The sequence below is a fragment of the Myotis yumanensis genome, unplaced genomic scaffold (assembly GCF_028538775.1).
Source record: "Myotis yumanensis isolate MYYU_CA2020_CCGP unplaced genomic scaffold, mMyoYum1.0.hap1 SCAF_12, whole genome shotgun sequence".
NCBI lineage: Eukaryota > Metazoa > Chordata > Mammalia > Chiroptera > Vespertilionidae > Myotis > Myotis yumanensis.
The window spans coordinates 48,607,482-48,626,900 of record NW_027223763.1 but is presented as its reverse complement, the minus strand read 5'-3'; the positions used below and the strand labels follow the sequence as shown (position 1 = coordinate 48,626,900).

Below are 19,419 nucleotides of genomic sequence, written 5' to 3'. Positions count from 1 at the left end.
CTTGTCCCTTCTACCATGTGAGGACACATGAGCCAGGAAGAGGGTCCTGACCACAACACAACCCTGCTGGTGCCTTGATCTTGGATTTCCCGAACTCCAGAAATGTGAGGAATAAAAACTTCTGTTGTTGATAAGCTACCCAGTCTGTGGTGTTTTGTTATGGCAGCCTGAGTGGACTAAGATGCACATCCTCAGAGGTAGGCAGCTCTCCATTCTCCAGGGGCCAAGTGGGATCTGGCCTCCTTGCCGCAGGTTTCCTAGCACCTAAGATTTCCTCCCTCTGCTTCACAGCTTTTGATGCCCTCTCTTCTGTTTTTTTTTTTTTTTCCAGTTTTTTTTTTTATTGCTTAAAGTATTACAAAGAGTTCTTCTCACTGTTTTGAGACATTTTCTTAAAGTCTCAGATTCCCTAACACTTGAGTTATTACTTAATTCTTCATGAATGTATGTATTGTCTCCTCTGATAATAAGCTCCATGACTGCATGAGCCACATTTAATGTCTTTCACTTCCCCACAATGCACTGTAAATGCCTGGCCTGTGGAAGATGCCCAATGAGTAACTGTGAGCCACTGAGCTGCTTGTAGTGAATTGTGGGAAGTGCAGGTGTTATTGTGGTACTTTCTATGTCTGAGCTTTGGCATGGGGCTGGGGAGGGAAATCGACCCTCAGGCTACAAAGGGAGAGAGGGCAGGTAAAGGGAACTACACAGAGAAAAATCAAGATTAATATGTTGAGGTATACTGCAATCCTGCCGCACAGCCTTCTTCTGTTATTATCGGAGCCTATTCAGTTATTATCTTGAAAATTACCCCTTCTCAAAATGTAGGCACAGGAACACTATTTGAACTCATTACAGCACCATCGTAGTCATCCCTAGGGATATCAACACATTGAGAACCTTTGTGGGATCCTTTGGCTAGTCCCCAGCCTAGAGATAATGCAAGTTTAAAGACTGGGTGGATCTTCACCTCCCTTTCCCTCATCTTCAACCAGGTTGCTGCTGCTCATTTCCTCAGGCCTATCTCTGCAATGCGTGTCCCTTAACATTTCTGACCTGCCCTCAACTCTTAGGTCGCACCCTGGTTTGTCACCTGACATGAAAGGCTCTGGTGAGGGATTGAATCCTGGTTGTGAGTGAGATTTCACTCCACGGCTGCCTATCTCCCAAGCCTGACTTTCTCCTCAGCCAAGACAGGATTAGACAGTCATTTTCTGCAAGAAGGTATCTCCTACAGAGTTCACACTGAGTGGAAAGAGGAGATGGGAATCTGTGTTTACCAATAATGTTTCCTCAATGGAAATGGATATTCTAGACTTCCTGTCCATCCAATTGCATTTTTCTATTATAGAATATGTAGTCAGATCATTAGTAAGTGGGGAAAAGGGAGCCAAAATAATAGCTTCACAATAATTAAGAAACCAAGTTTATATTTCAGCCAAGATTTGGCTATTTACTGTCCATTCAAAATTAATGTCATAGTCTTATATACAATAATTTTAAATGACCTTTTTACATTTTTTTGTTGAGGGAAAAGATGTAAGTAAATAAGCAGCAGGAATTTCAATCAAAACTTTTTTAAAGCTTCCCCATAGTATCACTGTAATTATGCACTTATTTATTTTTGCCTATTTAACGCTCCACTTTTCCTTAACTTTGCTGATTTGGCAGTCATCCAGGCAAATGTGGTTTCCTTGTTTGGAACACCTCCTCGCTGGTTCATGACATTAAATGAGATAATATATGTAACTCTTAGTGCCTGGCATAGAATATATGCTCAATGAATGGTAATTATTGTGATTATTAATTATAGCACCCAACTACTAACAATTGCTTCAGTTTGGTCAAACTTTAACTTTTCTTAAAATAAAAATAATTCTGGAAATATTTAAATTATAACAAGGAGTCTGGCCAGTGTGCCTCAGTGGTTGAGTGACAACCCATGAACCAGATGATCACGGTTTGATTCTCAGTCAGTACACATGCATGGGTTACAGGCTCAATTGCCAGTAGGGGGTGTGCAGGAGGCAGCCTATCAATGATTCTCACATCAATGTTTCACTCTCACATTGATATTTCTCTCTCTCCCTTTCCCTTCCTCTCTCTCTAAAATCAACTATATATATATATATATATATATATATATATAGAGAGAGAGAGAGAGAGAGAGAGAGAGAGAGAGAGATTTTTCCTAAAACACCTTGTAGAATCTGGCATATATTCTTAGAAATCATCATCACCTTTTGAGTGTCTGATTCAGAGAAATGACCAAAAGTCTCTAAAGTGAACTTGTTGACTAATTAAGCTAGATGACAGCATTAAAAGTTCTATACTTCCTTGAATGACAAGTGTTGTCATTTGTTGTAAAACCATAAATCTCCCTATGGTAGCACTCTGTACCAGGCCTCAATTCTAACCTTGGCTTTGCTCTAGGTTTCTCACTTCCTATTCAGAACCTGAAGATTGAACTACATCCAGCTTCATGTGTGTTGGCTTACATATCCATGTTTACTGATCTGAGAAGAGTACTCGCATAAAGGAAAGCCCCTTTGTTTCCCTGTAGTTCTCTTTACCACTATATCTCTTCCACTTTCCCTCCCTCAACTCTTCAATTCGGATGGCACAATTCTGACAATTTTTTTTTGTATTCTCCTAAAAGAAGCTATTGAGTTACAGAGAATAAAAATTTTCAAAATATGCTTTTAAAAATAATTCTTTTGATATTTTTCATTATGCAGGACTTAAGAGCATGCTGTGTAGACATAGAAGCTATGAAAAAAAAAGAACGAGGAAGATGGCTGAAAATCTTTCAAGTAACTGTCTTCACTGGGGTGCTAAATTAGGAGTGGTTTTTATAAGACAAGAAAAATGGTCATGCTGGTGTACTGGAACCACAATAAATAAGAATGTTTTATTAAATTAATGCAGGTGTATAAAGTGATTATCAAATGCAGAATTATATATCATTTCTGCCTATGTCATTTACAACAAAACACAAGACAAAGGGCTAAAGTGCTTTATAAATCTAACACCATGAAGGCTTTAAGAATTAGAAATGGAGTGAATAAACTGGATCCTTGCTTGTACATCACACAAACAAGGAATATTGTACAAATGAACATGTGCAAAAAGATAAGAGAAGACATTTTGTTGGAGATCCTGTTTCTTCAGCTTTGACATGTGGAAAAGCAAAGAAGATTTTCCTTTTCATCAATCCAGGTAAATGGCTAAAAGGGAAGGAATACTCTGGGAGCTTCTGAGAAGGCATCTGAATCTCATCACCTTTGGAAAGCAAGATCTTAAGAGGCCTCTGTAGTGATGAAAACTGGCAGGACTCAAGGGTTTAAGCATAACTCATGGGTCTTTATTGGCACACATGAGGGTCTAGGCTCTAGGGTCAAGGTACTCTACTGGAATTTCCAAAAAGAACATGTAATTTTTCAAGTACAATATTAAAGTCAAGTTTATACTCAGGAGAAAACAAACAAAATAACAAGTTGCAGACATGATTCTGTCACACAGAATTAGAAATAAAGTCATCCTTTAGGACTAAATTGACCCAGTTAGAGAGCCCATGGGTTCCATTTTGAGAAAGACAAAATAAACCAAGTCCCTCCTTAGTCATAAAGCAAGTACTCAATGAATTGCTGGTTGTCTAAATGTAGACGTAGTACATATTTAGCATGTACTAAGTCTTATGAAAGACACTAAGAGGCTATAGAAAAGGTGCTCTAGAAACTAACAAGACAATGGTGCCTGACCTCTGGGAACTTCATATTTGTCCCACTGCTACATATAAAATAATATATTAAATAAAAATAGCAAAGTGTACAGCAGGCATGTAATGTGTTACCACACACGTGAAAAACAGGAAGAAAGAAAAATATATGCTATATAGTAGGTGCTCGGGTTATGTCGGAGATCCATCCCTATGGCGCAACGTAAGGAGATTTTCGCCACAAGTCAAACCCACCTACATAAGCACCTATATCACTACATGGAGCACATACACAGCAGTAATGAAGTGAAACAGTAAAAAAAAATATAAAAGAAAGGTAACAATTCCTGACCTTTACTTGTGGTAAATAAATAATAAAACACATAAAGCATATATGTACATATATCGAAATGACGGAACTTTTTTTTTTAATAAATAAATGGGAGATGGCGACATTACCACAAAACGACGTACATCAAGTCTGATGTAACCTGAGGACTGTCTATATATATATATATTTCCACAAACATTCATAGAATATCTTCAGAAGCATAATAAACAAAAGGCAAGAGTGGTTGCTTCTAGAAAGGCAACCTGGATGACACAAGGATGGCGTAGAGAGTTTTTAATGTCTCCTAGTTGACTTTCTGAATTTTGAATCATGGAAAAGTCTAAATTCAAAATTCAACTGCATTTAAATAAAAAAGAACTGTTAAATAATACCAGACACTATATAAATAAGCATCAGGTTGCATGACAAAGGCAAATAAATAAGGGGTAAATATAATGATAGGAAAGGAATTCAAAAGTTATTTTCTACAGTTTTTAAAAATTTGACATCTTAAAAACATAAAAATTATTGATATTGTCTCACAAACTAAAATTGCTTTGATTATTAAAGTATTTTCAGTTGTCCAGGAACACATTGACTGGCCACCAACAGTACCCCCTCCTTTTGGCAGCATATCTAGACTTTCTCCCTCTCACTATCATTCTCCTCCAACACTTTATGCTATGTCACTGCACGAAGTGTAATAATACATTTTCCTACCGGTCTCCCCATTATGCTATGAGCTCCTTTAGGAGCAGTACTTTATTTTGCTCACATCTGTAGACTCATTGTCTGGCACAGTGATTGGCATGCAAGGGCATTTCATAAATGTTTGCTGAATGAATAAATTAGCAGCTGTAAATTATATTCTAAAAGGACAGTGGATGACAGTCCGGGAAATCTGAAGTCTGCTACTTACCACTCCATCATCCTATACAAACCAATGGTTTGTTTGTGTGCTTCCTACATATCAATAATTATAGAGGATTCAAAGCACCTGACAAATACTATACATTTTCCTGGACACATACAAGTGATTAAGCAGGAAGTTTAGTTTGGTGACAATATATCTTCCAAAAGAGATCATTCACAACCACACTCACACGACAAGACCCCACAAACTCAAAATAAATAGAAATCACTCATATTTAAATACTGTTACAACACCAGCACTCTCAATCATGCAGAAGACAAATCAAGACACTGATTGAAGGCACTTCTGTAGGAACTGACCAATAAATCAGGGAGCAATGGACAATTTGCGTGGAGGCTCATCATTCAGAAGTTTCCTTTCTCCCTTCCATAGGCGCTGATGAGTCTTCCAGTCATTTTGAAGTATCAAGGTTTCCTTCGTTCTTTGTTCTCCTCTTCTTTTCCAGCTTCCATTTTCAGTGCTTGAGCCTTTTGAGTCCTACATGGCCTGCAGCCTGCTGGCCTATTGCACACCTCTGGTCATGCTCAGCCCTGACAAACGCAAACCACAGGCTGAGAATCCCTGCTTTAAGACCAGAAGTTTCAATGTTGGATTACGTCTCCTCAAACTGTGCAGCTGGAGGGCAATAATGAGAAATATTTTATATTCGCTAGATGCTATAATCCATTTGCAAGAAGATAAAGAAGCAGAGTATATTTTTGCTCAAATACCTTTACTTGATAAAGGGTGACCAACCATTCCAGTTTGTCCCAGACTGTCCTGATTTTAAAACTGAGAGTCCCCTGACCCGAGAAACCTTTAGTCTTGAGAAAACTGGGATGGTTGGTCACCCTAGGATGACCCAAACAACATTCACTAGTTAGCTTTACACACAAAGGAAACCACATAATAAAACCTGCCTGAGCTTGTCCAATCTGATTAGATTACTTTAAAGTTGGGCTTTTTGTGAAGTTTGGTTTCTAAATATATTAAAGCAAATTGAAAACATTATTTCTCTTAGTTCAGTTGGGTGAGATTTTTCTGACCTTATATAAATATAGACATTTGTGGCAAAATGGAATCAAGCAGATAGGCTAAGAGTAAGGTTCTATGGTCAAGCTAATGGGCCTCAAAGCCTGATTTTTGTCATTTATCAGCTGTATGTTTTGGTGCAATTTACATGATCTTCTTGGCCCTGTATTCTCTAATATAAAGTGGAGATAATCCTGGTATTTATCTCCTTCATTTAAGGTGTTGGAGGGAATTAAAGGAGGTACTAACACAGTTCCTGACATACAACTTCTATTGATCAATCTATCTACATAAGTCAACTTGGTCCTCTGGCAGGGAGAAGTTACGATGCAAAGCGATAGAGACCCAGCAGAGAGAAACTGCCTCTTCCCCTACACCCCCCAACACACACACAGAGCTGCTCACCATTCTTTACTCTCCAGGCCATCCCTAAACCTTCTCAGACTGTGGGGGGCGGGGAGGGGGGGTGGTTTAGGGGAGGTAGGGGGAGGAGTTCTCACAGAGTTGTGAGGCAAAAAGAAGCCAGCAGTTCCAACAGCTAGCATTCTTTTAAAAGAAGAGGAATTATGACTGATAGATTCCTCCTTGTTATTACTTTAGCTTTTTGTTTCCTTTTTCTTCAACTTCTCAATCCCTGCTAATATTCTTACCAGTTTGTTTCTTTGAGTTCATGTCTCGAGTGACACATTTTTCCACATCCATCATTCTCACTTGGAAAAAAAAAAGTCATTTTTATTTCCACAAAACACAATTCTACATCCCACACAGTGACTCAAGTTTAAATTCCAGGTTCCTATGAAACATTTTTAATCCCTAGGAAATCTGGTAGACTTTCTTATTTCACAGGTCTCAACCCCTGAGGTTAATTCAACAGTTTAGGGCTTTTGCTCCTAGATTTTCTTTGTAAGTATATACTTTTATTTTCCATTCTTACCTCAGAGATGGACCATACTCTGAGGTACTTTATCATGCACTGGTTTCCTAGTCATTTCTAATACCAACTAATAATTTCCATAGGAAAATATTCAAAATGCAAGTTGGTAATAGTCACTTCCTTGGACAAATCAACTCCATCTCAGGATCTTCCTATCATTGAAACTTGGTCCTTATATTCTGGCTGTCTGTGTTCTGTTAAGCATTAAGTACTTAGTCTTTAGAATCAGCAACCTCCACTCCCTGAATTACGCTACTTTCCCAGATCCCCTCTTAAAGGGTTGTGGGGAATTTCTCAACAACTACTGGAATTCCCTTCCATTTTGTGCTTCCTTATTGACAACAGATAACTCTATGCAAACCACCATTGTGTCCTTTAGTATACTTCTCAAAGAATTGGAGAAATGTTTTCTCTGAGTCATCTTAAAATGGGAAGAAATTACTTGAATAGGCTCATTTTCCTGCATTCAATTGTTGCCATAAGTAAACAGAGAGATAAGCACATTCAAATTATTTAGAAAATTGAATAATCAGCAAAATACTCTATGGTAAAAGTATCACAGCTCTACAGAAGGAACTATTTTTATAACTTAGGGTATCCAGAAACCAGCTCAATATAACAGTGCAACTAATATAAGACTCAAATTCAACTAAAACCAACAGGTATTTTAGCTTTTTCTCTCCTCTAAGTCTGTGGTTATTAGTTATTTCCATAATAGAAAGAAACTGCATGATGATGGTCTTCTTCAACCTCTATTCACTCCTGTTCTCCTGCCCCTCACTTCTATACACATGGATCTTCACTCAGCAATCCTGCTCAGTGTCACTATAATTGCTATTAAACAGCAGAATGTTTTTGTGCCACCTTGCAAAGGCAAGTCAGGTTTCCCTGCAGTCATGATCCAACTGTCACTCCCTCAGAAATGCTCCTACAGTGTGCACTGCTGCCTTCCAATGCTGGTGATGCTGCTGGACAGGAGAATGAACAGGGCTAGAGGAAGAGGTGATATACAGGTTCACATGATGGCATAGCTAAAATCTACTTTGCATAATTGAAAAAAAGCCCTGAAAGAAAAGGCTTATAGGAAGACAGCATTTTATAAATCAGTGTTTCCTGGTGGGGATACTGCAAGCATTTGGGGTAGTCCCCCTATTACGTGGGACTGCCCTGCACATTACAGCAGGTTTAGCATCCTTGGCTCTATCTACTAAGTACCATTGTGACAACATTAGCACCCCCATACATTTCCCCACATCTCCAGTGAAGACCCTTTCAATAAAGGAAATACCATCTCTCTGTAGACAGAAGACCACTGCCAGGGCTACAAATAACAACAGGATGGCTCCCAGAATTGCCCAGTGAGTCCTCTTATTTCTTGGAATTGTAGGTGGTTCTGAAAATCAAAACAAAACAAAAATAGACTAAAGATAAAATTTTGATGGGAAGGAGTCAAGAGAATAATCATCCTTGAAAGTGATCGAGGTTAGCTTTAGGTTAATTTTCAAAAGTTCCTGTCCTGTGAGTGGCTGGAATGGTAAGATACCTCCAATATGAAAGTGAGAGCAGCATGGAAAAGTAGAAGCAGCCCAAGCTTTGGACAGATGGATCTGGGGTTAAATTCTGCTGCCACTTACTAGCTTTGACTTCTCTGACAAGTCCTTTAACCAGCCTACAAGTTGGAAACAATAAGGCTAATGTTTGTAAAGTGCTTAGCACAGTACCACAGTGGGTGGCTGCTTAATCCTAAATGGCAGCCTTGATTAATTCACTTTCTCTTATATTCTTAAATATTGAAGTCAAAAGGCTAATGTACACGGCAAAGATGCAACATGAAGGCCAACTAGCACTGCCAAAGAATGCTCACCTCCCTATGTCTGTGGTCATGATTGGGGACCAATTTTTATCTTTTCTTTTTCCACAGTTTGAATCTCGGGACATCTAACCATTAGTGCCTCTCACCAATCTCCCAATCTCTCTGTCTGCGGTTCCATGCAGGAAGAAAAGGTGGTCCCATGGCACATGAGGCTCAGAGATTGCTAACCTCCCACCATTAGTCATGATCTCTGACTACCTAGTTCAAGTTTTAAAGCCATAGCAGCAGTCCGCCTTCATCTAGTAGCTTACAGTCTATAAAGCCTGTTCATATCTATTTTGAATCTCAAAATAAGTTTATGAGTTAGATATGCCAGGTATAAAAAAATCCCCAGGTTACAGATGAGGAAACAGACTCCAAGCAGTTCGAGTTATTCTAAGTCATTCCACAAATAAGCTGTCCTAAAACAGCTGTTAAATGGCAGGAACCCACTAATGCAGCTCCTACCAAAGTGACTCATGCCCAGTAAGAGCATCTCTTCCATTATCTAAACTTTTTTGGGGGGGGGAGGGGCGGGCTGGATTGTATTTTCCTATTGCTCGACGTTTCTACCCATTTTTTTAAGTTGTTTTCTCTGAAGTACCTGAAGCTTTACTGTCAACATCTAGTGGGGGAGAGAGCAGTAAAAAGTGCTTCTCAGAATACCTCTAATTTTATTTAACATCATGCTTGCCCACCTCACTTTTTCTAAAGGTCTGAGCCGGTCACCAGACTGTTTGCTGCCTTACCCACTTTACCCACTTCTGTAGGGTAGGGGGGTAAAAAAAAAAACCCAAAATTGCTGAATCTATGCAGGTAAAAATCTAAAATCCTTGTCATACACTGTAGCTCAAGTAATCCCATGATAATTTTGCCCAATAGGTTATAACCATATGGGGAAAATGAGGCCTATAGAAGTTGAGTAACTTGCCCAGGGACACACAGCCTTTAGATCTATGCACTAAGCAGACTGCCCTGCGTTGAAATGTCATAGACTACTCTGAGGGAGGCAAATGGCCTGAATTGAGTATTCTTCTCAGGTGCTCCCCTGGATACCTCAGCCACAACAGCATTTCTGCATGGATGAGATTGCCTGTTGTTGTTTTTTAATCTGTTTCCTAAAGAATATGAACTGTCTTATTCTTCTGAGAGCTCCCAATGCTTTGCACATAGGCTATATTCAATAAATATTTGTTGATATACAAATATTCAATAAATATAGCAATGTGACTTGGATGAATGGAGATAAGGAAGCAGGCTGCATATTAATTCAACAAACAGTGAATGCCTACGATGAACAGGCATCATGCTTGGTACCAGGGGATAATACTAGGCACATTTTGAGACTTTCAAAATATTACCTGGGATGACCAACTCAGATGTACTGTTTTCCTCAAAACCTGATCTCCGAAAAGTGCAGTAGAAAATCTCATTAGCTGTTGTGTTGACTCTAAGTGTGCTGGTCACATTGAGAAGTTTCTCATCCCTCTCGGAACTGGTGATGGTGGTCTTGCCATTCAGGACTCGGTGGTCACTGCTTGTCCAGGTGACTTCAGCCTCAGGGTAACCCTCAGCCTGACAAGTTAGTTCATGTTCAGAGGTGTCTAGATCCACAGAAATTCTTTGGTTGATTTTGCGGTATGGGGCTAAGTCATGAGCAGAAAGAAGAGAAGTCAGGGTTTTCACTTAGCACAGAACTAGACGTGTGGCTTGGTGTTGTCCACATTAGAAAGAATATAAATCCAGAATAGTTCTCATAGAAATCAGCTTAATGTTCAGATAGCTTAGCAGTGGGGAACTGCTAGTTCTGCCTTAACTCTTCTATTCATACTTGGGCCAAGTTTGGACTTAAAGGAACAATTATCTTGCTATAAATATCATATTGTTATTTTCATTGGACTCAAAGTAAATATATAGAGTAATAAAGTGATAATAACAATTGAGTTAATCCAAAACTTCAGTTTCACATTTCAGTTTTGAAATGTTTCACATTTAAAAGGCCATGGTAAGTAAACTCCCTGTGGGGAAGCTGTGTTACCACATGTTTGCAGTGATGGGAAGAGAAGTCTGATAGAGTTACTGTGAAATCATTTGCATATGGAGATGACTCAGGACAGTGGTTCTCAACCTTCTGGCCCTTTAAATACAGTTCCTCATGTTGTGACCCAACCATAAAATTATTTTCGTTGCTACTTCATAACTGTATTGTTGCTACTGTTATGAATCGTAATGTAAATATCTGATATGCAGGATGGTCTTAGGCGACCCCTGTGAAAGGGTCGTTCAACCGCCAAAGGGGTGGCAACCTACAGGTTGAGAACCGCTGACTCAGGCAGGAGCTCTACTTCCTTGAATTATGTAGCTCAAGTAACCTGGACATCAAACTTCTATTAGTGATTCAGCCTCAGCTAAAATTTGGTGGCTGGCTTGCTCTCAGTGCAGCTCAATTTAACCCCTAAAACTACGATATGACAACAAGATGAATGGGGAGTAGGATGCCAATTTAGTAATTTATAACACAAAATAGAATAGTCAAGCAAATCAGATGTTAGTCATCTACAGTACTCCACCAGGGGCCCCGCCTTGGAAAAACTATCAGACCCATAGATTTCCTATTGTGTCAAACCATAGGAGAGGAAATTGTAGCTCCACAGGAGACAGTACAGAGCTCAGGTGACCTGGAAGAACACCCTTCCTCTGCAGGGACAGCTGTCCCACTCTGCATAGGACCTGCAGGCTAACGAGAGACTTACACTCTATACTTCTACCTGACTGCCAGGCTTATGCTCTTCTTCCTATTCCAGATTCCTGGCTGTTTATAGGATGACGTCTTAATAATTTCTTTCATGCATAGAAACACAGTAAAGTGCCTGATATTTGCTGATGGACTGAAGAAAAATTAAAAATCCCACTTGAAATCTCACTATTCTATTTTTATGAATATCACTGTTCTAGAGAAGCATATGGTAAAATGCAATGAACATTTAACCTACTTCACAAGTGGCATCTTCTTGACAACAGTAGCATTAATTGAGCCAGAATCAGTGACCCAGTAATATACCATAAAACAGGTGCATTTCTCCTAATTTTTATATAATTTTGATTTTGAGATAATGACCAGTTATCCCTTTATGATAAATTCAAACTTTTTCTACTTATTGACCTTCAGATTAATCATAGTTATCCTAGGAATGGAAATACCAAGAGATGATGATTTAATTCTAGTCACATTAAAATGTGAAAAAAAAAAGTAGGCACATAATTTCAAAACTGTAAGTAAATAGGGCAGATTTCAGCTCAATACCAGAAAGTAATTTCAACAATTGTGGGAAGTATGTGAGCAGAAGACCCTTTGGGGAATTTCTGTTCCTTGGGAATTTGGGCTAGTTGCTCTTGCCTGGGATCCTTTCAGCTTTCAATTCTAGGAATCTTAACTGTGAAAGCAGAGGTGGTCAGCTAAGGTGTTTTCCTTTACCCAAACTTTGAACCCAGGTGACCTGATGACATATTTGTGGTTCAGAACTCAGGGATTTGTCACTCACAGTTCATCTTTAACACTCCAAGATAATGCTGGTATAGATTTTTCAAGATGAATGCCCAGTGAGCATAGTTTATACCATCTCTAAGGAAGAATAGTTTTCTCTATTCTTGATGTAATTATAGTTTGCCTTCATAAAATGATTTCAGTTCTTTTAAAATGTGAACCTTATAGCGAAATTTGTTTTTAACATTTGTTTTAGTTAAGTATGGCATAGAGAGGTTCAAAGGAAGGAAAATGCTGGCAGACCTAATAAAATAAAAATAGTAGTTGAATTAAAAAAAAAAATCCTGGAGAAAACACACAAATAGTGGTTACCTGGTTATCTCTGCATGTCATGGAAGATGGTGGTGAAGGGTGGAGGGACACTTCTGTAATTCATTTTATTTCCTTCCATAGTATGTATTACTTTTATAATAATAGCAAAGTAAAGACTGAGAATTTATTTTAGGAAAACTGAACATTCTATGGAACATGGCTCTGACATGTTTGGCTCTGGATCTCTAGGAACTGTCAAGTAGGAGGGGCTCAAGAAATGCTCATTGGGCCCTGGCCAGTGTGGCTCAGCTGGTTGGAGTGTCATCCAGTACATCAAAGGGTTGTCGGTTCCATTACCAGTCAGGACACACTGAAAATGGTGGGTTGATTCCTGGTGGGGGTGTGCATGGGAGGCAATCAATTGATATTTCTCTCATACAGTGATGTTTCTATCTCTATCTCTCTCCATTCCCCTCTCTCTAAAATCAGTAAAACATGTCCTTGGGTGAAAATTAAAAAGGAAAAAGAAATGCTCATTGGATGGGTGTGTGAATGAATGAATGAACAGATTGCTCCTGTGGAGAGTAATAGTGGACTTTGAAGAATGAAAAGTTCTCATCGCTGATATGATTTTAATAAAGGTTGGGCCTCTTTACCTATAATCATTCTTACCATTGACTTTCAAAGTAATCCGCTTGTAGTCGGCACCACCATAGCTGATCAAGCAATAGTAAACCCCGGCATCCTGCAGTTTCACATCAGTGATCTGAAGTGCAGCCTTTCCCAAAACGAGCTGGTCTTTCAACAGATGGGCCCTTTGGCTATAGCTACTGTGTTGAACTTTCAGGTCTTCCTTCCCATTTACAAATTGAATAACTTTCTTTTCTCCCATTTCCCAGTAGACAACTAATACATGCAGGTTTAACGGTGTTGTTACTGGGAATTTGCATTCCATTGTCACATTACTGCCATACTCTACCACATATAGGTCCTTGGTAACTGTGATAGTAAATGCTGAAAAGAAAAATAACCAATCTTCAGAACATGGAAAATTTCTTTAAAATGTCACATAATGAGCACATAGTTTACAAACATTTTACTTGGTCACTTATGTGATAATTATGTTTAGAAACTTGCTTAAAATACGTATTTTATCTGGTGGGTTTGAAACGCATTTTGGGATGCTATATTTCATCTTTGAGATAAAAATAATAAAATTAGCTAAATAAGTTGTCCTAAAATTCATAAACATACATTACTATGGAAATACTATATGGTGATGGGGTACTTAAAACTGAAGACTTTGTCTCATGTGGACATCCCCAGAATGTCCTTTTACTGGACACATATTTGCCTTCTGCGTAGTCTGAATGGCAGATTGCAATACAGTCATGCACTGCTTAACAATGGGAATACATTCTGAGAAATGCATTGTTAGGTCATCCTGCTGTTGTGCAAATACCATAGAGTGCACTGACACATACCTAGATGGTATAGTCTACTACATATCTAGGCTATATGATATAGCCTATTGCTCCTATGCTACAAGCCTGTATGACATTTTACTGTGCAAAATAACATGAGATTAAATCAAGCACAAGTGAAAATAATGCAATCAAAAGACGTAAACACAGGGTGTGTGAGGCTGCTGTTGGCCTAACATGGCATAATGTTTAGAAACAAACCTTTTTTTATAAGTAGAGTCTTCTAAAATAACAATAAAAAGTATAGCATAGTAAATACATAAACCAGTAATAGTCATTTATTAAAAGTATCAAGTATTATGTACTCTACATAATTGTTTGTGCTCTACTTTTATATGACTACCAGTAGAGTAGGTTTTTTTATACCAATCTCACCACACACAAGTGAGTAATGCATTGCACTGTGACATTATGATGGCTACAATGTTACTAGGTTATAGGAATTTTTCAGCTCCATTATAATCCTAAAGGACCACGGTGGTACATACAATCCAGTCCATCACTGACCAAATCATCTTTAAGCAGCACATGACTGTAGTCCTAACTCTTGATCAGTTGTCTGGCCTGAGGTAAATGAGTCTGAAGATTTGTGGAGGGTCTTAGGATAATGCCAGTACTGTTGTTACCCTGACACTTTCCAAAATTCTTCCTTATAATATACTCTTCAGGGAACAGCATGTCACCAAGCAAGGTGGATAAAATGATCCTTTCATTGTTTAAAACAAACATCATAGACTATTTCCCCAGATATTTTCAGTAAATATACCTAAGAAATGAACAATGCATAATGGATAATGAGTTAATTTTGTTTTTTGATTTGTCTGTGTTTCCTAAATCTTTGTCCAATGATAAGAGATTATGAAATATGTTTATGAAATAAAGAAGGAAAAATAGAATGTCCTCTCTATTAAAAATTATATTCATTTAAATTTATTTTAGTCTTTAAGTTATGGTTAAAATATTTAAACTATATGACAAATCCTTATTTGGTGTCTTACCTTTCAACAAATGACAGTAGGCCATGAGTGTAAAACTACCAAGTATCCTCATTTTTCTGAAATTACCTAATTATAGAAAACACAAGAAGGAAACTGCTTTACTCAATAATTCAATACCCAGACATTATGAGACTTGGCAGTTCTAATTGAAATAGTCTTCAGATAACCAGACAATGACTGACTTGTAAGTGTAGAAATGCAGCAGGAAATTTAGAAATTCAATACCATCACTTAATATCCCCGAGCCGTTTAAAGGCAAATTTTAAGAAAAGCTACTGTGATTAGGATTTTAAAATTTAATTACAAGCCTCAAAAAAAACTTACAATGTACACTTAAAAGAAGCCAAGAAGACAATATTGCACCGAAATACTCTTCATTATTTCATGTGTGTTTTTCTCCTGTATAACATATCTAGAAATCTAAACCTGCCCTGTGCAAATGTCAAAGCCAGGAGAATCTCATTTCCATATCATCCCACCTCTCAATGCTTCTTTTCTTCCCCTGCTCCAGTGGTTCTCAACCTGTGGGTCGCGACCCCTTTGGTGGTCGAACGACCCTTTCACAGGGGTCGCCTAAGACCATCCTGCATATCAGATATTTACATTACGATTCGTAACAGTAGCAACATTACAGTTATGAAGTAGCAACGAAAATAATTTTATGGTTGGGTCACAACATGAGGAACTGTATTTAAAGGGCCAGAAGGTTGAGAACCATTGCCCTACTCCCTCCAGCAGCTGAATACTTTCATCATACCCTTTAATTAACTATTCAAGCCTTCCACACCACTACTCCAACCATGCCAGCTCGCCCCCAGGTGCCATACTTCATAAATCTCCTCTTCTGCCTTTTATTTATTCTAGATAATATATCCTATCCGTGCAATAAATTGATTCCACTAGTAGCAGGGGAAGTGAAAAGTAGAAACAGTTGAATTTGACTGATTCATACTAAGATGTAAATGTCTTACAGCCACTCTTTGAAGAGTATTTGCCTAGAGCCTATTCTTCATTTTGTCTTCCTGCTTGAAATTCTCCCAATTTTTTCTAAGCAAACTTTGACGGAGCAGCTCCTCTGTGCCAGGCACTATTTTAGGGACTGGGGATATACCAGTGAACAGAAAAGGAAACTTATTCCACTCTTGGAACTTATATTCAAGAAGATTTGTACTGAATTTCACCCAAGCTGTTTATTTAATAAAATAGTTTCTCTATGGTGTTATACATACGTTTATACACTTTGAGAAGAAAGTCAGTTTTCCTCTTAGGGTGTCTTTGACCTCTGCATACATATAAAAACTCACAATAACCCATTAATCAATGTGACACATATATAAGGCAGAAAATTAATGCCCCTAATATATAGATAGCTCCTAAAAATCACTAAGAAATAAAAACAGGAAAATGAACAAAAGGTTCTAACATACAGTTCAGAGGATAAGAAATGCAAATGATATTTAAACAAAAGAATGCTCAATCTCACCAATTTTAAAAAAGCATAAAATTAAAACATAAGATACCATTTTTCACTTATTAGCTTGACCAAAATTACAAAGATTCCTAATATTTAGTGTTTTTTGAGGATATGAACCTCTCACCCTCTAATGGTAGGAAGGAATATGAAGTTATGTAACCTTCTTATGGAAGGCAATTTTAAACATTAAAAATTTAAATGTATATGTCATATTAGCTTTCCCTTCCTCTTCTAGAAATATATCCTACAAAAACAAAAACACATACATATAAGAAGATATGTAAAGGGAATAGCATTGCTAATATTAGCCCAAAACTGGGAATACTCTAGATAATCTAAGTGGTCAAATAAATGTTGGTATAGTCCTACAATGTAATAGCATTAAGGACAGAATTAAGTACATGTACATGTATTGATTGTGCAGAGATGTAAAAACTAAGTTGCAGAACAGTGTATGTGGTAGAAACTCACTTAAAAATCTGTGTGTGTGTTTAAACATAGATTCCAGAATAAGCCATATCAAGATGCTGACAGTGATTATCTCCAGGAGTGAAATTAGAGGAAGGATAGGTCAGTTTTCACCTCTCTAACAACCTATATGATCCTTCATGTTCATATACATATACAAAAAGGGTAAAATAAAATGAGTCATTGTTCTCTTGCTAGTGTGAGGTGCATAATTCTTATTTATCTCCTTACCATCTGCACTGTAGATGGGAAAGAGATGGCATTCAGGCCTTGAGAACATAAAGGCTGTTGAAATGAGGCTGCTGTATGATTGTTATCTGACTGTCCTTCCTTGGGCCAGAGTTGATATACTACAATTATGAAATACAAATGCACTATTATAAACAAAAATGCACTTATTGGGCAGAAGAAAACTTAAGACTCCAAGCAAAGAACCGTTGAATAAATCAGAGGGACATTATATCTACTCATGGATTACAACTAAATTTTGCCAATGAGTGAAGTCCCATACAAGAACTGATGTGTTCAAAGACCAAGGAAATGTGAACTAGAGGATAAGTAATGGTTCATTCAGGATGGGGAAGCAGGTTTGTCCCTGGGAGAACCCAGCATAATACTATGGAACTGATACTACTTCTCTACCTCCCATGGCAGAATAGATAGGAGGAAGAGATAGGGAAAGAATTCAAGCTTTATTTCTCAAAAGTAGGAGTATAGAATGATATATGTTGGTTTAGGGTTTCCTTTGATTTTTACCCAATGTATATGATTTTTAAAAGTTCTTAGAATTTGATAATGTATCTCCAAATGAACTGAAAACTCACCTCATTAATAGATCAAGAGAGTTGATCAGTGGCCTTCCCTTCAGTGACCCTACAACACACTTGTACATTTCCCAGGTCTTGCTTCAATTCCCCACAGTATATCTATGGCTTTCTTTATAACTACACACTAATTGTTGTCCTATAACCTCTACTACCTTCTTCCATGGAGAAAAGCTATTTTTTTCTTCAAAGTATCATAATTCTTTAAAATCTGCTAGCAACTGTCAATGTGAACTGGCACAATCTTTCTGGAAGGCAATTTTCATTTCATTTATTTACTATTGAATTTATTGGGGTGACATTGGTTAATAAAATTATATAGTTTCAGGTATATAATTCTACAATGCACCGTGTTCACCACCCAAAGTCAAGTCTCCTTCCATCATCATTTAATCAAAAGGCCTTTAAAATATTCAGACTCTTTGGCTAAGTAGTTATGCTTCTATGAGTTTACCTGAAGGAAAAAATCAGCTATGTCCCAGAGAGCAAAAATGTCCAGTGAATGGCTAAAATAGTAAATCACTGTAACTATAAATAATCTTTAGCCCAACATGGGGGATTATTTCTGTTTGGTTATCCAGCACCATGGAATATGGCCATTTAAAAAGAAATCACATTTACAAGGCTATTTAATCCATAGAAAATCATCCACAGTTTGTCTATATATTTATTTTAGGTGCAAAAACCAAGATGGAACAATGGTACTTGAAGTACTCCCTGTGTTATAAAACAAACCCAAACTATTCTTGACATAAACCACGGTCAATGTGTCTAAGAAATGTTTTAACTCACCCCCTTCTTACCCCTTTCTTCCTCCTTCAGGACTTCTTTTAAGTCCCCAGAGCAAATAGGGCAAAGAACTCAGGTTCCAGAATCCTGGGTCTTACCACAGGAAAGGACCTTAGGGAGATGCCGCAGGTGTGCTGACTTATCCACTGCTAGTGAGTGGCTGAGGATGGATTTCCAGCCCAGAAATTTTCCAATAGACTCTCTACCAACCTCAGGACCATATTTATGAACTCACAGAAACATACACTTACAAGATTGACATTAAGCATAACTGGATCCTGCCTAGGGACAGGCCCAACGTGTACCTGTTCTTATTGACCTTGACAAGTAATTGGCTCTATTGCCCACCCCCACTCCCACTCTTACCCCCACCCCTACCCCCAACCATCCAACTTTCCTTTTCCCTTCTCTCTTCATCTCAAATAAAGGAGACCTTACCATACATTTTAAAAATGCCAAGCGAGATGGCCAGAGATTCTGGCCAGTGGGCCACTCGCGGGGATAGCGGGGATAGCACGCTCCCTACCTGCGGCGGGCGCTGCGCCAAGGACTGCCTGTAGAACTCGCGGAGGGCGGCACGTTAAAGGCTCTCGGAGAGGAAGGGTGGAGTCCCCGCCCTCTGCTGCAGAGAGTTCCGCTCAGATTTGAGTCAGCCAGGGCTTTCTCTACAGCGAGAACTGCGGATCCTTCTTCCTTGGAAATATATACGCGTGAAACCAAAAATGAAACTTACCACCTAGGTTTCCCATAAATCAGCTTTTAAAAAGGAAAGCTTCATGTTTCAAATCCAATGGTTTTTAAAAAGG

General features: G+C 38.2%; 1 protein-coding gene across 4 annotated transcripts; it reads right to left on the bottom strand.

Moving 5' to 3' along the window:
* Nucleotides 1-2,891: 2,891 nt before the first annotated feature.
* Nucleotides 2,892-19,265, bottom strand: CD274 (CD274 molecule). 4 transcript variants are annotated; one of them, XM_070431615.1, is made up of 7 exons: nt 19,140-19,265; nt 15,059-15,124; nt 13,249-13,590; nt 10,142-10,426; nt 8,217-8,321; nt 6,645-6,704; nt 2,892-5,598 (listed from the first exon to the last, which is right to left on the bottom strand). In XM_070431615.1, the coding sequence occupies exons 2-7, from the start codon at nt 15,108-15,110 to the stop codon at nt 5,576-5,578; spliced, it is 867 nt and encodes a 288-aa protein (XP_070287716.1). In that variant the 5' UTR covers nt 15,111-15,124; nt 19,140-19,265; the 3' UTR covers nt 2,892-5,575. The 4 variants fall into 4 exon arrangements, with proteins under 4 accessions (XP_070287716.1, XP_070287717.1, XP_070287718.1 ...); XM_070431616.1 differs by lacking the exon at nt 19,140-19,265 and adding an exon at nt 17,825-17,902; XM_070431617.1 differs by lacking the exon at nt 19,140-19,265 and adding an exon at nt 16,288-16,327.
* Nucleotides 19,266-19,419: the final 154 nt, after the last annotated feature.